The 24,962-nt window shown below is 40.3% G+C and overlaps 1 protein-coding gene across 1 annotated transcript in view; it reads left to right on the top strand.

The window, feature by feature from the left end:
* The window catches only part of LOC136867331 (protein phosphatase methylesterase 1), a 139,352-nt gene that overhangs the window by 89,118 nt on the left and 25,272 nt on the right, over positions 1-24,962 (top strand). The window contains exon 7 of the mRNA XM_067144490.2: positions 20,198-20,381. Coding sequence (XP_067000591.2) covers positions 20,198-20,381 — 184 coding nt within the window. The remainder of the gene's footprint in view (positions 1-20,197; positions 20,382-24,962) is intronic.

The following is a 24,962-nucleotide window of genomic DNA, read 5'->3' as shown; positions in this document are numbered from 1 at the left end:
TCAAGAAAGGAGACAGGAAGCAAGGTGAAAATGACAGAGGAGTGACACTGATACCTCATACAGCTAAGTTCCTTGAAAGAATCTTGGATAAACAAATAAGAGACAGAGTAGAGGGAAAATTGGCAGAACACCAGTTTGGATTCAGAAGAGGCAGTTCCACATTAGACCCAATATTTACATTGCATCAAATGATGGAAAGATATTGGTAATGTGGGAAGGACGTGGTAGTAACGTTTCTAGATATTGAAAAGGCATATGACAGTGTCGCAAGGAATTTGGTGTGGAAAATATTGACAGAGGCACAGATTTGGAATGAAACAATGTAAATGGTAATAGTATCATATCAAAGTTGCAATAGCTGTGTTAGAATCAAAGTGGGTCAAACTGAATGGTTCAGAGTTGAGACAGCCTTATGACAGGGAAGTGTATTATCTCCCTTACTCTTCATTATTATCATGGATAGAATTCTACATAATATCAAGGAGATGATGGACGAGCAAGTAAAGTCTATGCTCTTTGCTGATGACATTGTAGTTTGGGGAGATAATGAAGAGGAAGTACAGACACAACTTGATTTATGGAATGAGGCAATGAGACATTTTAGAATGAAGATTAGTACTGTGAAAAGCAAAACTTTGATCATGACGAGAGGTAACAGAAAATCCAGGGGAGTGATAAAAATAGGAAATGAACCTCCTTGAAGTATTGAAAAATTTTAAATATTTGGGCAGCATGATGTCACAAGATATAAATTTGGATGGAGAAATTGATTTAAGAATACAGCAGTCTGCAAGTTTCTGCCAGTGTGTGAGAGACACATTGTATGGAACAAAGATGAGCCAATGAAGTGTAAGAATTGTCGTATGCATGACATTGTAACTGGTGTAAAACCTTCAATTATTATGTTTAATATATTTTAATTATAGTTTATTTAATGCTAAATTATCTTTCATTAAATATTAAACATGACTAATACATAGTTTCCCTGTAAATATGTAATATAAATTTGTATAACCTCAAATACGTATTGTGTATAAGTTTAACCTCAAAATCTATAGAGTCGAAAGCGGTAGAAAATTCCATAATTTTCGTATGTTAGACTTATTGTACTATAATTTGGTATATATGAAGGGTTCTGGAAACTTACTGCAAGGTTTTATTATCCAGATACATGTAGAGACATTACGAATGTTGTAGATATTTCCATGTGTATTTGTAAATAGTAAACGAAAGTTGGAGTACCCATTCGACTAGCTGGTCGATCGATGTTTTGAGTGTGTTCCATTAGATTGTTGTAAGAACTCTTCCAGAAATCGATAATTCTAGATGGTTGATCAAGCAGTATGTATATAGAGTCGTCAGTGAGTGAGGCGGTGAATTCAAGAGAGTGCATGTTATAGTGCGCGAGTGAGTGGTGTTGGTTGATATCTGTACTTGTCAGAATCGACTTCAGGGTACTCCGCTACTGAGTGTTGTATTGTCATTTGCTACTGTGTATAATTGTGTGTTGTGACGTACAGGGTAAATAAAGTGATTTATATAAGGAAGTGAACGAGTTCTCATTTGATATTTATTTACATAAAATAAAATCGCATTGCAGAACGATAAATTGGCGACCGTGACAGGACACTTCAAGACTCGGCAATCAAGATCGAACAAATGACCGTGGCGATGTTACGGAAAGGTTTACTGACGGCTGGAAGCAAAGCGGACCTACAGGAGAGGCTGCGCCAGGATTTGATAGACAACGAGGAGGACCCAGGCAGTTTTGACTTCGAAGTCACCTCGGAGGAAGAAACCAACGACCGGGTAAGCATTATGTTCGCACAACTAACTGCGTTGATTCAGGCCGTGTCTGAAAAAATTGAGGCCCAGTCTGGAAAAATCGAGGCCCAGTCTAAAAAAACCGAGGCCCAATCCGAAAAACTCGAGTGTAAAATTGAGGCCCAGTCTCAAGAAATAAAGGGCCAAATCAATTCCTTCATCAAAGATCTGAAAGAAGATATTTCAAAAATTAATGATAAAATCAGCAGCTTAGAATTAGACATAGATAAAGTAGTAAATTATATGCACATCTTGGAAAACAAAGTCGAGGAGAAGATTGGAGAAATTGAGCGGGAATCTAACGATCTTAAAACCGAAGTAAGCCAGTAAATTACGAAGTTTGAAACCGAGGTTAATAGAAAAATGTTATCCCTGGAGAAACACGTATCTACAGGCAGTAGTCAACCTGGCAGAGGTATGGACCTCCCCCTTGTGATACCGGTTGATCCTAGTTATCAAAGACAGCCTACCGGAATTTCATGGGAGGCTCGAGGAGTGTCCTAAAACATTTCTAAAGACATCAGAGTCTTTACTGGGTAGGACAAATATACCTACAGAAATATATTTGCAAATTGTCAGCCAGCAACTAAAAGCGTCAGCAGGGACTTGGTGGCAGAACATTAAAGGGCTCAGCCTATATTGGGAGGAATTCAAGAAAGAATTCGTCCAGAGATTTGACCCGGAGGCTGTCCAAACTTCAGTACAAAATAAGTTCCTAACTGAAGCTCAACCCAGTGGAATGAGGGCAGGAGCTTTCGTAATTAAAAAACTCCAGCTCTTTAAGAGAGTCCGCGAAGGGAAAAATATTGACACGAGTGTCCCCTATATAGTTGAAGTGCTACATGATATTCGATCACTTGTTAAGGTGGCACAACCAAAAGCATTTGAAGAGCTCCATCACATCGTAGCAAAATTAGATGAAGAAACAAGTTACCATGCCTCAAAAACAAAAGCCTCAATCGCGGAAGAACCCTGGAAATGCTACCGATGTGGGCGGATCGGGCATCTAAAAGACCGCTGCCCGGAAAACTAGATCGGGACCGTTCGAGTCGGGGCAAGGATGGTTCCGGAAGAATTAAGAAGCCCCAGAGACATTACACCTGGCGAGAAGGTGAACATATTGGTCAAATCTATAGTGATCCACCCCACCCGGCTATTAACTTGACGATTAATGACAAGCCTTCCATCGCCATCCTGGATACTCAAGCTTCACGCTTGTTTGTGAATATGAATGTAGCAAAGCTATTAAATCCTCTTCATCCTGCTACGGTGGCAACAGTCAAGGGAGCAACCCATGACATACATTACAAGGTTGAGGGTTGTACCCTTCTTCAAGCCAAGTGCTCTACTGAAGTCATAGATATACCGGTAAAGGTTGTCAACGATTTGATACCTTACATAATATTAGGACACGACTTCCTAACTAAATATGGGGTAGTGATAGACTAACAGCCAATGAAATATTCTTTGGTAATAAAAACAGAATTATGTTGGCATGGGTAGAAAATAAAGCCTTTGAGTCGGAAACGTTGGAAACCAATGTATTGGCCGAACTGAAAACAGGGCTGTTGAGGGTGGAGGAAAAGGAAGACCTTGAAAGTTGCTGAAGAAGTTCCCTGAGGTCATTACTGATAGGATTAGATTTACCACAACGGTAAAACATAAAATTATTTGTAAGGATAATGTCCCAGTTAAACAAAGACCTTACCCACTTAAACCAGATAAACGGAAATTTGTAATAGAGAAAGTAAAGGAAATGGAAAACCAAGGATTGATTGAACCTTCAGCATCAGGATGGGCTTCTCCAATAGTACTACCTAAGAAGAAAAATGGTGATTACCGACTTTGTGTAGTCTTACATCAGGTAAATAACAAGACTATATCAGATGCCTACCCCATGCCGGATCTCCGACATCTGATAAAGCAAGTGAGTGGGGCAAAAGTCTTCAGTATCCTCGATTTGAACTCTGGCTACTGGCAAGTAGAAGTCGAAGAGTCTTTACCGATGACCGATTTTTCCACCCCAAGAGGACTCTATCAATTCAGAGTCATGCCCTTTGGTCTTAAGAATGCTCCAGCCACCTTTATGCGTCTGATAGACGAAGTCTTGTCTGGATACACAGACTAATTTTGCCAGGTCTATCTGGACAACATCCTCATGTACAGCAAGTCATTTTTGGACCATTTGGAACACCTAGCTGGGGTCCTAGAGAGGTTGAGGATTCACGGACTTACCTGCCAAGTCAAGAAATGTCAGTTCGCATCAAACTTAGTCGAGTACCTAGGTCATGTATTAACGGACAAAGACTTGGAGAGACAGACTGAGAAGAATAGGGCCATTGAGGAACAGGAAAGGCCGTACACGAAACGCCAAGTACGTCAATTTTTAGTCCTTTGTGGGTGGTACAGTAGCTTTGTACCACACTTTGAAACAAAAGCTGCTCCGCTAACCAACCTCCTCAATAAAAACATACCATTTAAATGGACCCAAAGGGAAGAAACAGCCTTCCAGGAAATAAAAAGATCTATTTGTGACGCTCCAAGTCTAGCTTATCTGGATGCAGGCCAGGAGGTCTGCTTGCAGACAGATGCGAGTGACATTGGTCTTGGGGCTGTACTGTTCCACGAGAGGGAAGGTGGCGGCAAGGATATAATTGAGTATGCCAGTAGGAAACTCTTTGCCTGCGAGAGAAATTATTGTATTGCTGAGAAGGAGACATTAGCAGTTGTATGGGCGGTCGGGAAGTTCAGAGGATATCTAGAAGGAAGGAAGTTCAGACTCTTTACAGACAACACCTCACTTCAGTGGTTGAATCGAGTTTCTGGAACTAAGTCCAAACTGATGCGATGGGCCTTGATCCTTGCCGATTTTGACTTTGAAATTTGTCATGTTCCAGGCGTAGCCAATCAAGCTGCTGACAATCTATCAAGAAATCCTGAGGACGGACAGAAATCAACGACAAACTTACCAGAGAGAGAGATTCCTGGGCCAACTAAGAAATCCCAAACCGACCCCGTGCTTCTCGCTATCCAACGAGGAAACCATGAGATCGATGTAGATTTAATAAGGAAGTGGCAGACTGAGGACATATCCTGTAACAGAATGGCATCCTGGATCAGCAAACGTAGCACTGATTGTCGATCTGTCCCAGCTCAGTTTAAGATGTGGTACAAGAACTTCCGACTTGAAGACGATATACTTAAGTATACTTCTCACCTGCCTGGATCTTCCCCCGGTCATCGTCATTCCAAGGTTGCAGACTGCGAGGATTTTGGGAAAATACCACGATAATCCAGAAGCCGGTCATCCTGGTCAAAAGGAAACCTACTCTTCAATTCGGCAACGTTTCTTCTGGATACACATGCGTCAGGACATCGAGAACTATGTCCAAGCCTGTGCAATCTGTGCTCGCACTAAAGCGAACAACCAGAAGGCGAGTACCAGCATGAGAGGATGCCGACCGCATCAGCCTTGGGAGGTTCTCACCCTTGACCTTATGGGACCCTACCCTAGGACATCTCGGGGAAAGACGGGGATCCTCGTGGTGACTGACCTATTCACCAGATGGGTGGAAGCATTCGCCATCCCTGAAGCTACATTGGGACATATCATTTAACTCTTAAGGACAGAAGTCTTCAGTCGATATGGGTATCCTCGGTGTCTACTCACAGACAATGGCAGCCAGTTCACCTCAAGACAGTGGTTGCAAGCTCTGTCGGAGTTGGGAATTGAACACTGGACTACACCGATCTATCATCCACAAGCAAATCCCACTGAACGGAGAAACCAGGAGCTAAAGAAGATGCTCCAGATTCACTCGGTCGACAAAGAACATACCAAATGGGACCAACACCTACACGAGTTCCTTCTGGCCATCAGACAACGGGTTAACCGCTTCACGGTTTTCTCACCTGCAGAACTTTTCCTTGGACGTTCAATAAAGAGAACTGGCGACTGGAATTTTGTCCATGGACAAAAAGAGGGACCGGAGGATCCTGATACCTGGCATACATGGAACCAGCAGCAGATTCAACAGGTGCACTGCCAGGCCGAAAAGCATTCAAGGAGAGAAGCCGAGAACAACGATGCGCCAGAGGAAAGGGAGTTAGACCTGGAACACTAGTTCTTCGTCGAAACCATCCCCTCAGCAACATACTTCAGAAGTTCCACACTGAGATGGCTCCAAAGTGGCTCGGACCTTTCGAAGTCGATACAAAGTTGGGAAATGGTGTGTATCTCCTGAAGACTACACCGCCGACGAAGTTGCATGCATCGGAATTGAAGGCGTTACCTCAACCCCTACAAGAAGTCAGAGAGACAGAGGAGTCGACACTCTCTACGGGTCCCCAGAAGAATGCGGACTTCATGGAGGATCAGCACACACCGATACCTACCTTGGAGGATAAGCGAGGCGAAGACATAGATATAAGGACACCTAGATATAATTTAAGACTTAGAGTAAGGAATGTACAGGATCGATGTTGAAGGTTTTAGGGGGTTAATTGTCGTACGTACGACATTGTAACTGGTGTAAAACCTTCAATTATTATGTTTAATATATTTTAATTATAGTTTATTTAATGCTAAATTATCTTTTATTAAATATTAAACATGACTAGTACATGGTTTCCCTGTAAATATGTAGTCTAAATTTGTATAACCTCAAATACGTATTGTGTATAAGTTTAACCTCAAAATATATAGAGTCGAAAGCGGTAGAAAATTCCATAATTTTCGTATGTTAGACTTATTGTACTATAATTTGGTATATATGAAGGGTTCTGGAAACTTACTGTAAGGTTTTATTATCCAGATACATGTAGGGACATTACGAATGTTGTAGATATTTCCATGTCTATTTGTAAATAGTAAATGAAAGTTCGAGTACCCATTCGACTAGCTGGTCGATCGATGTTTTGAGTGTGTTCCATTAGAGTGTAAGAACCCTTCCAGAAATTGATAATTCTAGATGGTTGATCAAACAGTATATATATCGAGTCGTCAGTGAGTGAGGCGGTGAATTCAAGAGAGAGCATATTATAGTGCGCGAGTCAGTGTTGTTGATATCTGTACTTGTCAGAATCGACTTCAGGGTACTCCACTATTGAGTGTTGTAGTGTCATTTGCTACTGTGTATAGTTGTATGTTGTGACGTACAGTGTGAATAAAGTGATTTATATAAGGAAGTGAAAGAGTTCTCATGTGATGTTTATTTACGTAAAATAAAATAGCATTGTAGAACGATGGAAGGTTTTATACTCGTCCTTTTATAAACCTATATTGACCTATGCTTCAGCAGCCTGGACGTTGACTAAGTGGAACAAAAGTAAGATACAAGCAGCTGAAATGAGGTTCTTGAGGAGCATGCAGGGAAAGACAAGACAAGATAGAATACGAAATGAGGAAACAACGAGAAGCGTGGGAGTGTGTAACTTTCAAGAAGAGATTGATATAGCAAAGCTAAAATGGTTTGGACACATGATGAGAATGCCAGGAGAGAAAATACCAGAGAAAACATTCATGGATACAGAGACTGCAAAGAGGCCTAGGGGACGGCCTAGAATGAGATGGAGGAGCTCTGTTGTGTACTGTATTGCAAACACAGGAGTCGACAGCAGTATAGTACTAGAAGAGGAGTGGTGGAAAAATCGAGTAAGGTGGAGGGCTTTGGTACACTACCCTACCCAGAGAGAATCTGGAAAAGCGAACGGAAGAAGAAGGAGAAGCATGTAATAATTTTTGCTGGAAAATTCCTCATAAGGAGATTATGCACGTTAATGTGCACACCCCAGTAATCAAATTAAATGTGAGATCAGCAGTTAGCAGCATGCCTGGTCAGCACAATTAACAAATAGGTCTTTGTTACACCACATGGTTATATTTTGCATGCTACAATAACACGCAGCAGCCTTTTTTTTAGTGAAAGTGCTTTTTTTTGTAGTTCCGTTTGGGCCTGCTATGGATCACATGGTTCTTATCTCTACCAGCTTTCTTCTTTGACCAGTATTCCTTCATTCTTGCACTGTGAACGTCTTTTCATTCTTGAGTCCATTTCACACCTCCTCCCGGACGTACTGTTTTTTTCTTCTAGTGTTGGAGAGAGTTTGATGTTCTGATCAACATTCTGTACCTATTCATTGGGAGCAATGTCCAATTCTTGAAGGTCTTTTCTGACAAGTCTTGCACACTTGGCATTAGTTGCTTTTCCTCTAGAGACGGTATGGAAGATTCTGGAGGTGAGCCTCTGATTGTCCATTCTCATGGCATGACCCAATCTCCTCTTCCTCATAGTTGTTGTAATGCTCTCCAATTGTTGGTGCAGTTCATTGTTGTGCCTGATTCTGTACTTGCCTTCTTTAATAGGGCCCATGATTTTTCTCAGGATCTTCCTGTCCTTCAGCTCCACTTTTCTAAGTTGCCCTTTTCTTACCGTGTTTAGGCATTCTGAGGTGTGTAGTACTGACGGTCTCACTACAGCAGTACAATGCCTGATTTTGAGGTTAAGGGAGAGGGATTTGGATTTGTACATACTTTTACAGAAGTGGTAGGCGCTTTCCAATTTGATGCATCTGCTGTTCATGGCCTGATCTTCTTTCATGTTTGGGGTTATCCATTCTCCTAGGTATTTGAAGGAGTTAGTCCTTTGTACTGTTTTGTCCCCCAGTGGGATTGATTTGGGTGCATCTCTGATGTTGGTGATAAACTGTGTTTTGTTGATGGCGATCTTCAACCCTACTTTAGCTGCTATGTGGTCAAGAGAGGTTAGTTGATGGATAGCTTCCTCCACACTGGATGCCAGGAGTGTAAGGTCGTTTGCGAAGGCTAAACAGTTGACTGTTAACTTGTCTTTCTTGTAGCCTATTCTCAATCCAGAGTCATCCTTTAGCATTTCGTCCACTCACGAATGACTTTTTCGAGTAGGCAGTTAAAGAGGATTGGAGATAGACCATCGCTTCTATAACACCTGTTTTGATCTCAAAGCTCTGGGACAGTTCCCTTCTGAATTTGATTCTGGCTGTAGTGTTGGTAAGAGTTGTTTTCACTAGATTCAAGGTTTTCTTATCTAGTCCCAGTTCAGCAAGTGCCTGGAAGAGTGACTCTCTATCTACTGAATCGTAGGCCTTCTGAAAGTCAACAAATGTTGCCACATAGGATGAGGCGCTTGGTTTTTGTAAGTGATCATGGTTTTGAGGTTCAGGATTAGTTCGGCGCATGACCTTGACTTGCGAATCCCAGCCTGGTACTCTCCGATGCAGGAGTCTAGTTGAGCCTCTACTCTTGTGAGTAATACTTTGGAGAGTATCTTGTACGTCACTGATACAAGGGAAATCCCTCTGTAGTTGTTGAGATCTGATTTGTCACCTTTTTTGTGTAACGGGTGGATGATAGCTGAGGTCCAGTCGCTAGGTAATGCTTCTATCTTCCAGATATTAGATATGATTTCATGGATACTTTGGATTGACTCCTCATCAGCATATTTCCAGAGCTCTGCTATGATTCCATCCTCGCCTGCTGCTTTGTTACATTTCAATTCTGAAATGGCTTTCTGGATCTCCCCCTTTGTTGGTGGGAGAGAGTCTGACTTATTAACATTCTGAGGTTCGAAATGCAGTTTCTGCTTGGGTTCCTTCGAATTTAGAAGGTTGTTGAAATACTCTGCTAGAACTGTGGTGCACTCTTCAATGTTCATTTTCAGCTTTCCGTCAGCTCCCCGAAGGTGAAGTGTAGGGGCAGAGTGTTATTTGAGATTTAAAAGTTTGGTAGAAGTCTCTAGTGTTGTTTCTTTGAAAATCCCTCTCTGCTTGTTCAATGATATCTTTATTGTACTGCCTCTTGGTGTTTCTGATCATTTTAGTAGCAGTTTTCCTAGCTTCTAAGAAGTTTTTATGGTTATCCAGACTTTTGTTACGGTTCTGTTTTAGCCATGCTTGCTTTCTCTCTTCTATTGCTTTGTCACAAATAGTTGTCCACCATCGATGTTTGTTCTTTCTGACCGCCGGGATGGTGGTTGTCGCTGCATCTATTAGTGCCTTCTGTAGTTGGGGCCAATCTTTTTGTCTTTGTTTTTAGCCAGGGTCTCGGTGAAGTTATTATTATCTTTCAGTATGTTTCTTTTATAATTATAATAATAATAATAATAATAATAATAATAATAATAATAATAATAATAATAATAATAACAATAATAATAAAAATTTTGAAAAAATGTATATATAGATTAACCACACAATCAATACACAATATAGTCAGTATGGACCAATATGAGCATGATTACTTCTAATAATAATAATAATAATAATAGTAAAAACTACACCTTATAAACAGGTATAATGTGCTGCAAACTTACAATAGGGGCCACTTCATTCAAGATATCCTTCCATGTTCCGTATCTAAAATCACTACCTCAAGCTACACAACATTTTGGAATGCACTTGGATAGCAATTCCAGAATATTCAATGCATCTTGTGCTTGTGATATGGTCAGAGCTCGTAATAAGTTGCTTCTGTAATTAGTAAATCATACTGACTTTATCCTTGATTTCTACATTGGCACAAGAGTTAACACAGACTCCTCCAATTATCATTTTCTCTTCCAAGTCCATTGTTGTAAGCCAGTGTCCAAAACGAAGGTTTCTCTACATGGATGGCTCAAGGGCAGAAGCAAACGTGATTGTTTGCTGTGAATAGTGAGGGGTTTCTGTTTTCTCCACCTCGAGCCTGCAGTGTGTAGGCATTCCACCCTTGAACATCAGCACTTTCTGCTGTGCACTGAGTCACTTATTGACACTTATTTCCTGCAGCACCCTCCGGTGCAACGGATTCTCAGTTTTCTGATTAGATCATGTGAGGTAAGCACCAGTGCTGCATTTGGATGTGTGCCTAAGCCACTTGGGCATAGGGAGAATAAGCTAGCTCATAAGACTACAGGAAAAGTAGTCATACTGCCTCTGTTATCGTAGAAGGATCTGGCTAATGGTACACATTCAGAGCATAGTACTAATGTCTCACTGGGAAGGGTAGTTGCAAGCTACTGTCTTTCCATCAAGCTAAAAAGCCATAGAAAGGACCATTAAGGTATGGAAGGCTTTTTATGAGTCTTCTAGAAAGAAGCCACGAACCTACTATGCTGGCGTAGCATGGGGAGAGGTGATACTCCCATGTGGCATGTCCCAGGTGGTGGATAGTGGGGTCCTAACCGGCTTGCCGGTGGATTTGAGGGAAATAAAATACCTCTCGCAGACCAAACACACAACCCCTGTGGGTGGGGGATGCAGACGAAGAATGACTTGACTTGATTTATTTCCTTTAATTCCATGTGGAACATAGGGCCTCGATGAAATTTCTCCAGCTTGTTCTATCTGCCGCCAATGCTTTCACTTGCCTGCGACTGCCTTGTGGATTCCAACTCAATGCCTGCCTTGTGATACTCTCTTGTGGTCTTCTCAGGGTGTGCCAAATCCATCTCCATTTTCTTCTCATTATCTGTTCCTGTATGGGACTTTGACTTGTGGCCTCCCAAAGGTCTTTGTTTGAGATAGTTTTTGGCCACCATATTCTCATAATATACCTCAAACACCGATTTATAAAAGTCTGTAACCTTGTGGTAATGTCTTTGGTCACTCTCCAGGTCTCACTTCCATACAGTAACACAGATTTAACATTTGAGTTGAATATCCTTAGTTTCGTTTTTATACGAATGTGAGGGTATCTCCATATTGGCTGTAACTGTGCAAAAGCTCCTTTGGCTTTATTTATATGACTCACCACATCTCTAAAAGCACCTCCATCCTGGCTTACCATGCTTCCTAAGTAGCAAAATTCCTCTACCCTTTCTATATCCATTCCATCTAGAGTCAAGTTGCAATTGTTACGATGGTTTATGCGCATTTCTTTAGTCTTTTTGTTATTAATCTTTAAGCCTACTTCTTTAGCTTCTATTTTTAAGTCATTCAGTTTGATTTCCTTGTCCCGAAAACATTCTGCAAGAAGACAGAGATCATCCGCATAATCCAGTTCTTCCAATCGGTTATTTAATCCCCACTGAATGCCACGCTTTCTATTCGTTGCCTCTCTCAGCATACAATCCAGTGTCATGATAAACAAGATTGGCAACAGTAGACATCCTTGTCTTACTCCAGATTTTACAGCAAATGGTTCAGACAGCTTCCCTTTATGTTCTACATTGCCTGTGTAAGACGTACTATCTTTTGTGAAATTCCGAACTTTTCCATAGTCTTCCACATTTTCCTCCGTTTGATAGAGTCAAAGGCCTTTTCAAAATCAATGAAAAGTATGTACAGAGATGTCTGATACTCAGCAAATTGTTCAATGATTAGCCTTAGTGTGTTAATCTGATCCACAGTAGACCGACCTTCTCTGAAACCTGCCTGTTCTTGACGTAGTCTCCTGTCAACGGCTATGCTTATTCTGTTCAGTATGACTCTTGACATCACTTTTCCCCCATGTGAGAGCAACGTTATTCCCCTCCAGTTATTGCAATCTGAGAGGTCATCCTTCTTCGGTATCTTGATGAGGACACCCTTCTTCCACTCCTCAGGGAGGTGTTCTTTGTTCCAAATTAGTGTTAGAAGTGGTTCCATGATTTCCGCTGTTAAATCTGGATCTACCTTTAGGGCTTCTGGGATAATGTTATCTACACCGGATGCTTTGCCACTCTTCATTTGTTTCACTGCTTGTGCAATCTCTTGTCGTGTTGGTGGTTCTACCGAGATGTCTGGATCCTCCAAAATGGTTTCAACTTCTTCAGTTCTCGATTCCTCACCAAGATTGAGTACTTCCATGAAGTGATGTCTCCATCTTTCCAATTGTTGTGTCTCAGATGTCAAGGCTACTCCATTTGCATCTCTAACTGGTTTCTGCCCTGAAAAGTTCCTCCTCGAAAGCTTTCTCGTAATGGCATATACTTCTTTGCTGTTGCCGACTCTTGCTGCTTCTTCTGCTTGTGTTGCCAGTTGGTCTGTAAACACTTGTTTATCTCTCCTCACCTTTCTTCTTAACCTCCTTGTTGGCCTCCCTGTATTTTTCCATTGCTACTGCTTTCTGGTTTCTTGTTCTACTGGAGTTAACAAGTGCCTTGCACTCTCTTCGCTTTTGGATTGATTCCCAAGTGTCATCCGATATCCATTCTTTCCTCCATGGCTCTCTGTAGCCCTTTATCTCTTCACATGTGTCATGAAAGAGTTCCTTGACTGTGTTCCATTTGGTATTTACATCTTCATCTGGTTGTTCGGCAATTTTCCCAAATTTCCCGGAGTTGAAACATTTCATTCGTACTGCTGCCTGTTTTACTGGTGCTGCCACCTTCAATCTAACATCAGCAGTCATAAGGTGATGGTCGCTGCCTACATCTGCTCCACGTTTATTCCTCACATATAAGAGTGAATGTCTCCATCTTTTACTTATCGCCAAGTGATCAATTTGCTTTTCTGTGCGGAGATCAGGTGACACCCATGAGATCTTGTGGCAGTTTTTATGTGGAAATAATGATCCACCTATAACCAATCCAAAATTATTGCATAGATCTATGAATCTCTGGCCATTGTTGTTTTCTTCTCCTATACCGTGTCTACCCATGATGATTTCTCTTCCTTCATTTTCATTACCGATTTTTGCATTTAGATCTCCCATCAACACCACAATGTCCTTCTTCTTTATCCCTGCCAATGTTAATGTCAGCCTATCATAAAACTCCTCCTTCTCTTCCTCTTCTGCTACCTCTGTTGGCGCATAACATTGTATTATGGTCACAGGTCTAACTTTGGTTCTTATTCATATAGTAATTATCCTGTGTGATACAGGGGTCCATTCCATTATGCTATTTTTTGCTTTCTTTGTATGACACCCACTCCACTTGAATGCTGATCATTTTCTTCTCTTCCAGAGTAAATGAAGACACCCCTCTCTTCTGTCCTCACCTCTCCGTAGCCTGTCCATCTTGTTTCACTCAACCCAAGTATCTCCAGTTTGTACCTTTTCATTTCTGCCATTACTTCTCTCAGTCTGCCAGTTTCATACATAGTTTTAACATTCCAGAATTCGATTCGTGTTCTGTATTTCATTGCAAAAGTCATCTCCATAAAATCCGGCCGGTATAAATTTCGTCTGGTTTCTGTAATAAGTTAAATTCAGGTGTGCAAGTTATTAGCCCACAGCACCCTAAGTCCAGTGTAGGGGCTGCCTCCTGTCTGCGCTAGACCGCAGGATTTTTCTGTAGGGGTTATCTCCCTTAGCCTTTAAAGATCCCTCTTTACCACAAGGCAGCGGTTTCTTCTTTATTTATCCCCAAGAAGAAGGGTTGCCTCATCCGCCAGCTTCGCCGTGCCAAAGGACCTCTTCTCCGCCGTTGCTGCCGTTGAGGTCTTCACCAGAGCCCCGTTAGCCGTCACTTTTCAGGGTTCCTGTAGGGCCTTCACAGCTACCGTAGCGGTCATGGGGCGCACACACAGTCCCCACTGTACATCACCCCTACAGGCAATCCCCCACTTCATGCCGTTGCCCACCTCCCACGATGTGGACGAGGGGTTGGCCTTGTGGGAGGCCAGACAAAGAATACACCCACGGTATCCCCTACCTGTCGTAAGAGGCGACTAAAAGGGGCGACCAAGGGATGATCAAATTAGAACCATGCTACTATTGCTACTACCACCACCACACAGGGTACACCATGGATCGCTTTTACTTGCACGTAGTGACGCTATGTTAAGTAGACAGTAGGTTTGTGATTAGTAGCGACAGTGTGTGTTCAGGATGCATTTTACAGTACCTGTGATTCGTACCACTATGTGAGCGACACCATGAGTGAGCAACACCATGGTTCTGCCTTGCCTATGATTAGTATCCACTATGTGAGGAACTCCATGGGATAGTGTGAGTCCCTGTGGTTAGTCCACTTATGTGAAGAACACCATAGGTTTGTGTTGCCTGTAAATAGTGACACAATGTGCAGAACACCATAGTTGTGTGCTACATGTGCACATTACATTGCCTGTGAGTAGTACCATACTGTGTGGAATACTGCGAGTCTACGCTACTTTTGATTAGTAATGCAACATGACAAATACCATGGTTCTACTTTCCTAGCGATAAGTCCCATTATGATGGGCTGATGACCTGGATTTTGGACCCATTTAGACTACAAGCATCATCGATTCAGTATTATGCTTTAGAAGCAGTCCTTTGGTCAGTAATACTATTGTTTAACGCTAGTTTCTGGGAATGTCTGGCATTGCAGGTCGGATCCACTGATTGTTTTAACTTCATGTCCATGCATTCATTCTTTGTCCTCATGTTTTGAATTCTGGTCAGTGGAGGATTATGGATTTTTAATTGTCCTTACATTTCATGCCGTTAGGGGCCGATGACCTAGATGTTAGGCCCCTTTAAACACAAGCATCATCATCATCATCATCATCATCATCTAGAAAGAAGTAGAAATTTTGTGGTGTCTTCGTAAAAATCGTGGTAAGGCTACACGCTCATGCTTATTAGAGGGAGAGGACCCTGTGTGTACTTTGGGTCAAATGTGACCATAGTACATGTTATAGCAGTATGTTGATCTAGCCGATCCGCACTATAAAACATGTCCCTCATTCCCTGAGATGATGAGCAGTCATTAGATTCTCTATTTACATTGTAATCTTTTTATGAAAAATAAAGCTTTATGAATGAGATTTACTGATTATTTAAACTCCTGTATGTGTTCATGTTAGTGTGTAAATAGTAAACAATCACATTACATCATTAGTGGCTGATGACCTGAATATTAGGCTCCTTAATACCCCCCTATGGGTGCGGGCAGTAGAATACACCCATGGTATCCCCTGCCTGTAATAAGATGCAACAAAAAGGATCCCCAGGGGCTGTCAACTTGGAAGCATGTGTGGCAACCATGGGGTCCTAGCTGAGTCTGGCATTATTTCCACTTACTTTAATCATTACTATCCGACCTCCCTTGGTTAATTCTTATTCTCTTCTGGCCCTGAGAGTATTAAGTTTGTGAAGCCTAGGGAGTCTTTCATTTTGATGCCCTTCCTGCCCCTTCCTTTCTTTTATCGATACCTTCATTTTTTGAAGGATTGGATCCCCTCCTCCTCCACCTGCCCCTTTTTTTTCCCCTCTGTGATTAGTGTTAATAGAAGATGGTTGCCCAGTTGTACTTCCTCTTAAAACCATAATTGCCACCACTACCTGAGGCTCCTTAAAACAAGAATCTTCATCGGTGTCTTCAGTCTATGAATAGTATTAAGAGATGCTCTTCAATTGTTGCTACCCATTTATAAGTCTTTCCTTTCAGTTCATTTCTAACATTACTTTTATTTCACTGTTTTCACCACCCCTTTGTTGACTTTTTCTAACCATGGTTTCATCTTTATTTCTCTCTGTGATGTATTAATTTCTTTGTGAATTGATCAGAATTATTGGCTAAATCTTATCCATCCAAAATTCAGGAAATTTCTAAATGCCAGACAGTCCTCATTCCCCATCTATGAGGATGATCAGAATATTACATTACATTTGGGAAGTATAATGGAAGAAAGTGGTTCCAAGTGGCGTTTTGACATGAGTAAGTCATATATAGATATATGACTTGATTCGACACTTGTTTGTTTCTTTCTAATACTTGTGACACGAGTAAATATACCAAGACACTATGAGCTGTGTTAAGTACAAGCAGCTAGGTCCGGAAGATGCTTGTCCCCACTCCTTTTCAATAAGAATTATGGATGAAATCATCAAGATAATCATGAAGAAAGAAAAATACAAATACATTGGTGTTTACAGATGATATCATGATATGATATATGATATGATATATGATATGATATGATATGATATGATATGATATGATATGATATGATATGGAGTGAGAGAGAAAATGAGGTACAACAACGAAAGAGGAATTTGATGAGTGCTTGGTGATGAGGAGAGGATGCTGTGCATGCTGAGACTTGAATGGCATGAAATTAAAATGGTTCTGCATTTCAGATATTTCAGAAGTGTTCTGGCAGCCAACAGCAGAGTTGTGTGTGACATTAGCAACAGGGTTAAAATGGTTAATCTTCCACAGGTCTGTTTCCCAACTATTATGGGACAATGGCTTTCCCAAGAAAGCAAAAGTGTCAATTTATATAGGCTGGAAACTTATACCTTGACCAGTAGAGACAACAGTCAGTTACATGCAACAGAAATGAAGTTCCTTAGGTTGAGCATACAGAAGACCTGAAGGGACAAAATCAGAAACAAATCAGTCTGCCTTCAACTGTGGGTGCAACAGTGTGCACTTGATATTGTAGAAGAATCACAGCTGAAATAATAATAATAATAATAATAATAATAATAATAATAATAATAATAATAATAATAATAATAAATTAACCAATTAAGGCTAACCATTTAGCCACAGAGACACTGTAGTGCTTTGACAAAAGAAGACCTGGCCAGAAGCCCAAAACAGCAGAAGATGCTGGAAGAGAAGTAGTGACAAGATAGAAGTTTATGAAGGTGGCTTCTTCATTCCCACACCTGACCTGGAGTGGAAAATCAATTATGTTGATGTTGGCTTCCTCTTGAAAGATTCTTAACTTCTTAGTTCACTAACTGGCACAAAGAAGTAATATTAGGTGACAAAATTGTTGCCCTTAATTCTCATGATTCTTCTCTGCCTGATTGTGATGCTGCATTGTTAGTAAGGAGTAGTGTTTTCAAGACTAGGTATTTAGATTGTAAAAATTGTTCTACTGATGGCACTAACACTGTTTTAAACAAACTTTTATACAAAGTAAATATTTAGCTTTCAGTTCATGACTTGTACTTTGAAACAGACTTTTGTCTTACAGGTCGTGTTGGGTACATATAGTATATGTTAAAGAGACGTTAAGTACAGAATGAAAATAGCCTACTGTGCTGGCAGTAGTGCCATGCCTGTAGCTCAGATCTGTTCCAGCAGAACTAATGTGACCAAGGCCACCATAGCTTAATTGGCAGAGCATCTGACATGTAATCAGAAGGTTTTGATATGGCTTAGTTAGGGTACAACATCAAAAGGGGACCAACTGCAGAGTGTATCCACATCATTGAGCAAACATTTTTAACCATCACAGAGGTCTGTGGGAAATGCAAGTGTTGCCTTCCAGCCACTTTTGAAACCTTGCGTTCACCTTTTTTTCCATTTCTCTTTGTTGTTTCTTTCCCTATCTGGATTAAGCAAAGTCTGGCTTATCAGAGTCCAGATTAACAATGTTTTGCTGTACTTATCTTTTTATAAAACGTTTCAATGAATACAATATAAAAGGTAATTTGCCTCTCCAGCCATGGCAGTTCTGACTGAAGGGTAAACCATGCTCAGTGACTGTTTTCCTATGTTGTTGTCAATGTTTTCTGTCCTTATCTTCATAAGACTGTAATTGTGGAGAAGTAGAGTTATACAATAATACTATAGTAAACAGAGGATAGTGAAAGTTATTGCAGACATTTCATTTGTGGAAGTCCCTTACATAGTGCTGTTGATTATGAAGTTATATCTTCCTGATGTGATTCCAGCAGTACTTCAGCCCTTGAGTTCATCTCTGTTTGGGAAATGGCTTGTTGCTGCCATGTGATATACTGTAGTATCTGCTCAACATAGTTGCTCCTTCCAAGTTCTCTTTTGCTTGGTGCTGAAGGATGATTTGTAAGGTGGTAAGTAAAAGACAGTTAGAGCCATGAAGATTCTGTACTTGATAAAGAATTCTATGGCACTCAGGCCATTACCCGTGTTGTAATGTCATAGTTTTAGAAATAATTCTCCCCGGTATAAATCTCTGAAGAGAATGTTTTTTTGCGGAAAATAACGTTCCCTTGCTTATTTTCTCACCAAGGAAAGCATCCAGCCATTCCTAAGCATTTGATTGAACTTGGTTTTAGAATTTTCATTATGTACTGAATATGGAGAAATTAAGTGATTCTAAGCTTGTTGTTATTTGTTACATGCTGGGTCAATAGAGAGTTATGTAATGGATAGAGAGGAGCAACTAAAAGGAGAGACAGAATTTAATGGCACATGAATAAAACCCAAGAAGTGAATTCTGTAATGATGTCATTCATGAAATAGGTAGTTTGTTGATTAGGCAAGGATGAAAAGGCTGAATTAGGACTGCTTGATTGCAGTAAAACAATGTGTCATGCATCTCTCTGATGATACAAGTATCCAATGCTGTGTGATTCTGCATGGATTATTTGTTTCATATTTTCATCCCTCTGGTTTTACCCACGTGATATTGGCATGTAGGATAATGACCATTTATTATACCTGTTCTGTGTTAGCCTATAGGCCAGTGTCCATTATCTGGCTCTTTCCTTGTTGGCCTCTTTATCCAGTCCATTCACTTGGATCCATTCTCTCAGGTATTTTAACTTTACTGATCTTGTAATGTTCCCATGCTTTGTCTCCATGTATATTTCTCTCTGGTACCTGCACTCCATGCATTTTATCCTTTTATAGGAGACTTTTCTCCAAATGTAATGGAAGCATGTTTGGTATTTTTTCTTTCATTCTTTTCATATGTTATACAGTATCATCATTCTTTCCTTATTATAATTCATTGTTAGAATTTGGCCAATAATAATAATAATAATAATAATAATAAAGTTGATCCACTATCCTCTCTATCAAAATTATGCTAATTAACATATCAGCTCAAAGAAAAAGCATGTTTTTTAAATATTAAGATATAAGAAACTGAATTAGAATGCATGATTGTACACAGCATACACCAAGCAAGTTAGCTGAAAGGTGCATTTCATGTAGCTGTAACCTTGCATTTTGGGAAATGGTCTGTTTGAATCTCACCATCATCCCCGAAGGTGATTTCCCATGGTTCCCCATTTTCATACCAATCAAAAACCAGGCCTGAGAGCATGGTCTCGATCATCCCAGTCACCCTTCCCCATTCTACTGTCACCAAAAACTGGTATGCTTTACTGCAGTGTTAAACCTCTAGCAAAGAAGAAAGAGAAAACATAGCAGGCAAAAATAGTCTATTTCTTTCTTTCTTTCTTTCTTTCTTTCTTTCTCTCTCTCTCTCTCTTATCTTCCTTCCTTATTTGACACTTAAAATATTTTTTTAAAGTTCTCTAGTGAAGAGTGCATACTAACATTTTTGCTGTTTTTAGCCTTTAAAAAATAAAAACATATACTCAATAATACTTTAATTAAAGTAAAATGCTGTGTTTTTATATTTTTCAAGCATAAGACAGCAGCATCTGTAATTCTTTGTAACTTTGTTCTCCTTATTATATATATTGTAAACTACTATCTGTAGTTTTAGTTTTGTTGGCATGTTTTATGTTGTAAGGAATATGTTTCTTGTGCAGGCTGATAATGACAGTGAGACGAGAAAATACACATGGAGGATAGATCTGGGCCGAACTGAGAAATATTGGTCGGGCTGGTTTAAAGGTCTTTCAAGTATGTTCCTTAGCTGTCCAGTACCAAAGATGCTCCTTCTGGCTGGCATCGACAGGCTGGATAAGGACTTGACTGTTGGTCAGATGCAAGGTGACTGATTATTGTATATTATTAATTATGCAATTGTTTGTTCTTTCCATTACTTATATTGTCACATCGGGTTCCTTTTCTCCTTTTGTATTTGTCCGGTGATCCTAGTCTTTTAGATCCTGTATTCATTATCATTTTTTCTTTTCCCTTTTACTTTATTTATCTGGCTTTCTTCTTATCCTACACTTCCCACATCATTATTAAGGCTGGAAGTAGTTACGATTTACTCTAATTTCTTTTTACATATCTTCCTTCCTTGCTCGCTTTCAGCTATTGCAAGTGATATCCTATGGCAGGATTGAAAGTTGATATAGGTCAGCAAGTGAGACATGACCCAGAGCTTCTTCCCACCACCACATCTCCATCTGTCAAGATGGGCCGTCAGTGAGTATTGAAGCCCAACTGTCCTCATAAAGCTGGAAAGTAGAAAGCTTATCAGGGTGAGAAGAAATGGATGTATAAGAGTTGGGATCGATGAGGAGAGAGCTGATCTATTCGGAGAAAACAGTGTACGATGATGTGGAGACTGTCCTTGTCCTTTTGTGTTTTCTTTCTGTTTCTCTCTCTCTTCATACACTGACCTATCATTGTATTTATCCTGCTGTGTGTTCCTTTCAATGTTCCTGCCCCTGATTATTGTATATTGTTCAGTAGATAATAGATATTGATTAGTGTGGTGGTATTACTGTTTCTGTAATGTAGTAGAAGTCCACTATAACGAGTATAGCATGTAACGAGAAGCCCATTATAACGACAGTTCTTGTCTGTCCCTTCAAAATTCCTATATTAAACTGTGACAATAGGAAGGGTGATTTCCGATGAAGAAAGAAGGATAAGATCAGAGAGAATGAAGAAGTACTGGGCTGACAGGGAACTGAAAAATTATTTGTATGAAGTTGGCTAGAGTGGTCCAGTGAAGGCCATAAAATGTAAATAAAATAAAAACTGTGTGTTATCCTTCAGTTACAGCGAGAGCAGTTTCGCTGACGCATCCGTTATTACAAGCAATTAAGCATGCATGATTTTTTCCATTACCGACATTTATGCACCCAGTGATTATATTGCATGCGATCGATCATCTTCGGTATCGTTTCCTTGTTATGTCCCCTAGCAAGCTCTCTCGTCGACATTCAAAGATTATGTCAGAGTCAATTAGTAATACCTGTCGACTGGTCTTCCATAAAGAAAAATGGAAATGAAAGGGAAGAACATGTTTTCATAATAAATGCATAAATAATGTGTCCGATAGCAGTTGTTTACTCTTAAAAATAAAAGCTTAATTTTAATGCTAAATACTGCAATTAAGAATGGGATACACCTCAAGATATGGCAGAGTGCATCATTGATTTCAGAGGCTAGTTTCATATATTTTCTCGCGTCTGGTTAAATTTTGGAAAGGCTATTATCATGTATTCTCTACTGGTACTTGAAATATGTTTTCATGATACATATAGTACGGTTAAGTTAGGTGACACTGTTTGGATAAGAAAACTAAAACATTTGCCACAAAATGTAATCTATCATCTTCGGTACGGTATACTTTTCTCGCTATGTGCACTTGTGAGCTATCTCGTCGACATTCGAAGGCGATGTTGGAGTCGATTAGTAATACCCGTCAACTGCTGTTCCATTAAAAAAATCAAACGAAAGAGGAGAACATATTTTCGTAATAAATACGTAAATAACATGGTCGATAGCAGTTGTTAACTCATTAGAAATAAATGCTAAGTAAACGATCGCTTAATTTTAATACTCTACACTGAAATTAAGTAAGAATGCGATACACCTCAAGATATGGCAGAGTGTATCGCTGATTTCTCAGGTTAGATTATACTTTCTCGTATCTGGTTAAATTTAGGTAAGGCTATTACCATTTAAATTTATAGTGGAAGGGTATCATTTCTTTACTGGCGCTTGAACTATGTTTTCATGATTCATTTCGTAGGGTTAAGTTAGGTTAGGTGACGCTGTTTGAATAAGAAAACTGAAGCATTTGCCACAAAATGCGATCAGTCATCTTCGGTACAGTATAGTTTTCTTGCTATGTACACTTGCAAGCTCTCTCTTTGACATTCGAAGGCGATGTCGGAGTTGATTAGTAATGCCTGTCGACTGCTGTTCTCTAAAAGAAAATTCAGAATGAAAGAGGATAACGTGTTTTCCTAATAAGTGTGTAAATAACGTGGTTTATAGCAGTTGTTAATGATACAGATGTTGATTCCGAAAGGGAACTTGAAATATTTGTCCCTAATGAAGAAATGTATTATACTAATATAGTTGGCCTGTTATTGGACATTATGAATTTTCCAGCTAACTCATTCCTAGTTGCCAACGTTTCACCCCAGTTGGGCAACTTGGCACACTGGGATGAAACGCTGGCAACCAGGAAAATTTATAATGTCCAAAAACGGACCAACTGTATTGGTTTTAGCAGTTGGTAACTCATTATAAAGGCTGAAGTAAACGATCGCTTAATTTTTAATGTAATATACTGAAATTAAGTAAGAATGGGATACACCTTAAGATATGGCAGAGTACATTACTGATTCAGAGGATAGTTCATATTTTCTCACTTCTAGTTACATTTCGGAAAGGCTGTTCCCATGTAAATTTTTAGCGAGGAGGTTATCATTTCTCTATAAGTGCTTGAAATACGTTTTCCTGATACATCTACGATTAGATTAGATTAGATGCTACTGTTTGAAGAAGAAAACTGGACCATTTGCCACAGAGGCCTCTGGAGTGATACTATAATTTTTTCAGAATGAAATTAAACATACACTTTCATGTATTGTACAGGGTGACCGACGGGAATCTGACGTTTTTAGCATGGCTAGTACTCTCTCGGTAGGAGGAATGGGGAGCGGAATTGTCAAGCAGGACACTCGCCATGCGTTTCCGTTTCAGTAGCTATGGAGCAGTGGTCGGTTGAACACCGTATGTTTGCGTACGACGCATTTGTGCAGAATGGTGGGTCTGTTATAACAGTGCAGCGACTTTTTCGTGTGTGTTTCAACTGTGGGTGTCGTGGTGCCATTCCCAGCTGCAACACGATTCTCAGTTGGGTTAATAATGTACGGACAACAGGATCTATTGTTAAAAAGATGCCACCAGGTCCGACTAAGACAGCAAGAACACCAGAAAACATTGAGCGTCTGAGAGCCGTGGTGACGCTAAGCCCTGGGCGCTCAGCACGAAAACATGCACGCGAACTCGGAATGAGCCGTGAATCTGTGCGAACAATCTTAAAGAAAGACATGAAATTTCACCCTTACAAGATGTGTTACTTCCAGAAACTTGAGGAGAGAGATTACGTGCAGCGGCAGGAGTTCGCTTTTCGACTGCAAGTTGTTTTGGAAGACAATGAGAATGCAGTCATTATCATGAGTGACGAGGCGCATTTCCATCTCGATGGGGATGTTAATAGGCAGAACTTACGGTACTGGTGCCCTCAAAATCCCCTTGTCATTCACAAAAAAACTTTACACTCACAGCGAGTAGCAGTTTGTGTTCAGCATGTGGCAGTAACGTTCGGCATTCACTGTAACAGTTGCACCATTCTCGTCCTCGAAAAAATAGGGACCAATGATGCCGAACGGTGTCGTTGCACACCAAAGGGTGAAATGTCATGTCTTTCTTTAAGATTGTTTGCACAGATTCATGCCTCATTCCGAGTTTGCGTGCATGTTTACGTGCTGAGCGCCCAGGGCTACGCGTTACCGCGCCTCTCACACGCTCGATGTTTTCTGGTGTTCTTGCTGTCTTAGTCGGACCTGGTGGCGTCTTTTTAACAATAGATCCTGTTGTCCGTATATTATTAACCCAACTGAGAATCGTGTTGCGGCAGGGAACGGTACCACGACGCCCACGGTTGAAACGCACATGAAAAAATCGCTGCACTGTTATAACAGACCCGCTATTCTGCACACATGTGTCGTAGCAAACATATGATGTTCAACCGACCACTGCTCCATAGCTACTGAAATGGCAACACATGGCGAGTGTCATGCTTGACAATTCCGCTCCCCACTTCTCCTACGGAGAGAGTACTAGCCATGCCAAAAACGTCAGATTCCCGTCGGTCACCCTGTATTTTGAAAAATAACAAACGAGCAAGCCATATTGTGGATATCATGTGCGAAGATGCAAGTTTTGAACAAACTGTGCCTTTTCATACCGATTTTAATGTATATGGGGTTTTTCCAGACTTTTACGAAAAATCTGATGTAACGACAATCCGTTATAGCAAATAAATTTTTCACCATTATGAATTCTCGCTGTAACAGACTTCTACTGTAATTCTAAAGAGCAACTTGCAAAATGCAAGGTGATGATTGATTACCTGATTAAGTGGCTTGTTTTATTTTAATAGACACACTTTGCTTCAATTTAGGCATATCGTAACTTCGCGCCTAATAGAACAGCACTTCCGGCTCAAAGAAATACCACGAACTCAATGACTCATTGCTAGCTGTAGCCTTCTACCTACGCAAGAGGTAAATGTATTTCCTTGTATGGGCAAATCCATTATTCGCATGCTTTTAGGAATAGGGGAAGAGGGTATCTGTTTTCTGGAAAATA

Source organism: Anabrus simplex, chromosome 3, assembly GCF_040414725.1.
Source record: "Anabrus simplex isolate iqAnaSimp1 chromosome 3, ASM4041472v1, whole genome shotgun sequence".
Lineage (NCBI taxonomy): Eukaryota > Metazoa > Arthropoda > Insecta > Orthoptera > Tettigoniidae > Anabrus > Anabrus simplex.
This window is presented reverse-complemented; position numbering and strand designations above follow the sequence as displayed.